At 38.8% G+C, this 3,710-nt stretch overlaps 1 protein-coding gene across 1 annotated transcript; it reads right to left on the bottom strand.

The window, feature by feature from the left end:
• Nucleotides 1–233: 233 nt before the first annotated feature.
• Nucleotides 234–3,447, bottom strand: bphl (biphenyl hydrolase like). Its single transcript, XM_069680349.1, has 7 exons — nucleotides 3,163–3,447; nucleotides 2,119–2,222; nucleotides 1,867–2,033; nucleotides 1,340–1,493; nucleotides 1,122–1,253; nucleotides 874–997; nucleotides 234–764 (listed from the first exon to the last, which is right to left on the bottom strand). Exons 1-7 carry the CDS (start codon nucleotides 3,243–3,245, stop codon nucleotides 674–676), a joined length of 855 nt encoding a protein of 284 aa, XP_069536450.1. The 5' UTR covers nucleotides 3,246–3,447; the 3' UTR covers nucleotides 234–673.
• Between the last annotated feature and the right edge of the window lie 263 nt (nucleotides 3,448–3,710).

Genomic DNA, 3,710 nt, shown 5'->3' with positions numbered 1-3,710 from the left:
CAAGCCACTTCCTGGTTTTGAAATATGGCAGTCAAAAGCAATCGATCATTGATATTCAGTTGCGTGTGCAGCACAGGCACAACTGATCGTGGAAAATATACTGTTGATCGATCGCGAGAGAAAAAGACACAATATTTACTGTCTGCATTCAAAACTAAATAAAAATGAATACCAGTAAAACAGTAATCAATGCTTACATTTTTTTAATATATATATATATATATATATGCTGATCCAAAATTAGTACACGTACAAAAATATTAGCATCAAAATAAAACACTACCAAAAGTATAAGTACACATACCGTAATAGCCCATTCAAAATATTATAAATCATATTATCGGATTTTACTTTACTTTGCTGCTAGTAAAGTTGGAGTTCACAAAAATTACAAAATGATTTACTTTGTTAATTTCCACCACTTGAAATAAGTCACCATCTTGCTTTATGAAAAATAAGTATAGAAAATTTTTGTTATGAAAACATTGAAAGTAAAATATACTTTTTATTAACAATTGGTGGATCAATAGTCAGCATCAGGAAAATAGAACATATCTTGTGTATCTTAGTGTAAATATTTGCTTAGAACTACCTGTCACCTTGTTTTTCTTCACATAATGATCAGTCATTAGTAATCATAATCAGTCGTTATTTCACAGCGTTAATTAATCCTTCACTCTTTCAGAAAGTCTTCCACCAGTTTGTTGAATTCATCAGCATACCTCAGGTGGAGATTGTGTTTACCCTCTGGCATCAGGTGTAATCTGCATATGGAACCAAAAAAATGGGGAATGCACATGTGACATATATAATGTCCTAATTAATTGAAATATATCGCTGTTTTTAAAATGTGTTTTTTGTGTGTGGGCTCACCTTGATCCTTTGATATTTTTGAGCAGGAAGTGTGCATGGAAGCTGGGCACTACGGGGTCTTTCTCTCCGTGGATGATGAGGGTTGGACAGCTGATTAGGGGCAGAACCTCAATGCAGACACTCCCTGAGCAGAGGACATTAGAGTAAAATTATTTCCTCCAAATGTATCTATTGATTTTATTATCTCTAAAAGGTTATCAGTTGAAAATTGCTCACTTGTGTAATAAGTAACATCACACAGTCAGTACCTTCTGGACGTTTTCCAAACTCTGCGAAGCAATCCACCCAGGCCTCCCAGGTCCTAGCAAATGTTTCTGCTCCATACACCTCCTCCATGGGCTGCCTCATTCTTGCACTCCACCCAGAAACATCACGGACCCCTGTGCACACACAAGAACATGCAGTCATTTAAGATAACACCATGCACAGATCACACAGTTCAGGAAAAAAAGCAGAGGAGGAGTACCCTCGTAAATCTGGAGGTCCTGCTGTGTGACGTAGGCATTGGCTCCCCAAACAACTATTTTTCTCATCAGTTCGGGGTTCTTCGCTGCAGCTATCAGAGCCGTCATTCCTCCGTCACTCCACCCCAGCAGAGAGAACTTTCCAAAACCCAACGCCTGCCAATAAAATGTATATATAATATACATTTCCAACAACAGCCTTCAAAGGCAGAAAGTAATGTACACATTGAGATAAATTGGCTCCAGTTCTTCAGTTCTTATAAAGGGTTATTTGGACTTTTTTTTTAGCTAATATGCTCTAACCAGTTATGAGACAGTACTTTGATTTAACGGCGTGACAACTAAATAATACATTTTAACACTTTAATATACTATACTTCAAAGTGCTCTTAACTGAACTTTTGTCTCAGTCCACGCTCTCAGATTTACACATCCATGTTCTTCTCGACCCACATGATCCCAAAGGTGGAGCTAAGCTATTACATTGGTAATAATTATCCCCCTTAGCTGTTCAAAAAGCAGATTTAACCTTCATTAGATCCACGGCATCCTTTGCATCTCTCTCAAAGAAGTCTGGGGTGAATTTTCTTTCTGGGGGGCGGGACTGTCCATAACCAGGGGGGTCCCAGGCCACGACAGTGAAGCACTCCTTATTCAGAGACTTCAGCTGAGGTTTAAAATCAGTCCGAGTGCTTCCTGTGGCAGAACAGAACAAAATGGTTATAACAAGTTTAAAAGACAGAGACACTGTGTTGATGTGGTGTGTTTTGGTTGCATTTACCCAGAGCACCAGGAAGCAGCAGCACAGCGTGGTTCCCGCTGCCTGTTCGCTCATAGTACACATCCACTCCATTAACACGCTGCCTGCCTGAGGCCACTGAAGAGCTGCAGGCAGGCACACAGAGAGACAGACTGTTGGATGGTTTCATAGTAATGAATAGAATAGATTTCTCTTGTCAAATATTTGGCTTTTAACTGACAGTACAGTAAAACCTAATATGACAAACAATACTTCATAATGGTTAAAACAGAAAACATGAGAACAAATCAGCCCTAGAAACAAGCTCTTTCTTGCCTGGCTGTAACTGTGATGCCATTCTGTCTTTTGTTTCTACTTGCAGCTTGTACAGGTTCACAGTTTGCAGGTCAGTGTCACGGGCTTGTCAACATGAGCCGTGCTGAGAGGAGGGACTTGCAGTGACCCTTTTATAAAACATTAATCAGCGTTTTACATGCAGCCACACGCCTGCGTTAATGTTAATCTCTCTCATTCCAAATGCACAATATTATCTATATCTATGATAATTATTATAAACGTTATCAGAATTACTTTGCACAGAAATGTTTACTATTATCTTAAAAAAGACAACACCTGCAAACTGAGATTATAACTGCTGGTAAAACCAATGGTGGTTGTATACAGTATTTGTACACAAAAAAGACTTTTTCTTAACTTTTGATATAACCTCCTAAATTATAGCTTAATGTAGATATACCATAAAACAATACTAATAATTATAATGATAGATATTAGGCCAACCACCTTACATTTCTGTGAAACAGCTTGACAATGTGCTTCCTTTAGATTATGAACATTTGAAAAGCATGTGCGTTCACACAGTACAATGGTGCACTGCCTGGCATAGTGCGCCATCTTGTGGATTTGAACAAAACAAACCTCCAAGAAAAAAAATCAAATAATGACGGAGAAGTCGCTAACAGAGGACAAGCGTTTCCTGTTTTGAGGCTGCAGCGTGAAGCAGTAAAGTCCACATGTGCATAGAAACATGCAAATATCACAGATACACACGGTGCGAACAGTTACCAGTACGGCTGCAGAGCTGTCACTGCTCGCGTAATGTCACTTCTGCATTTAAGGAAATGTCCTCCACGGACAAACAGCGCCATGTCTCACACTTCCACTCAGTCGGAGCACTTCTCTTCGCCTCTGCAGGGTTTGTTTGTGTGGTTAAAGATTAAATCGACCCTGGTGTAGTCTAATCCTGCTTTCTGCAGGAAGCTGCAATTGGTTCGGCACTTTCAGCACGGTTCTTATTGGCGAAAGTACGAAGACGAACCGAACGGGAGCATTTACGTAAACGTTATTATATAAATCAGCTTACACTGTTAATATAATGATATTCCACAGCTCCTTTAATTTCCTGAAAATTTCCAATGACGTGTCCTTGAACGACTTCCGTAGCAGGAAAAATAGAGACAGCGTGATACAGTAAATGATAGGTGCACAAGCAGATGTTGCTTTCCACAGAAGTTTCCTTAAAGGTAAAGTTCCATATAAATGCGACTATTCATTCAGTATTAATTTAAATTTTGAAACTATATATATATATATATTTTTATTTGCCTGTTTAC

This window comes from Semicossyphus pulcher, unplaced genomic scaffold, assembly GCF_022749685.1.
Source record: "Semicossyphus pulcher isolate SPU_LCO1_2020_fin unplaced genomic scaffold, fSemPul1.0.p SCAF_4, whole genome shotgun sequence".
In the NCBI taxonomy this organism is placed as follows: domain Eukaryota; kingdom Metazoa; phylum Chordata; class Actinopteri; order Labriformes; family Labridae; genus Semicossyphus; species Semicossyphus pulcher.
Note: the sequence above shows the minus strand (reverse complement) of the source record. Positions and strands in the feature narration are given on the sequence as shown.

Coding starts and splice junctions, on each gene's coding strand:
- bphl (XM_069680349.1), bottom strand. CDS start 3,245: ATGGCGCTGTTTGTCCGTGGAGGACATTTCCTTAAATGCAGAAGTGAC. Junction 2,223..3,162: donor ACAGCTCTGCAGCCGTACTG/GTAACTGTTCGC, acceptor GCCTGCCTGCAG/CTCTTCAGTGGCCTCAGGCA. Junction 1,494..1,866: donor ATGCCGTGGATCTAATGAAG/GTTAAATCTGCT, acceptor TTTTATTGGCAG/GCGTTGGGTTTTGGAAAGTT.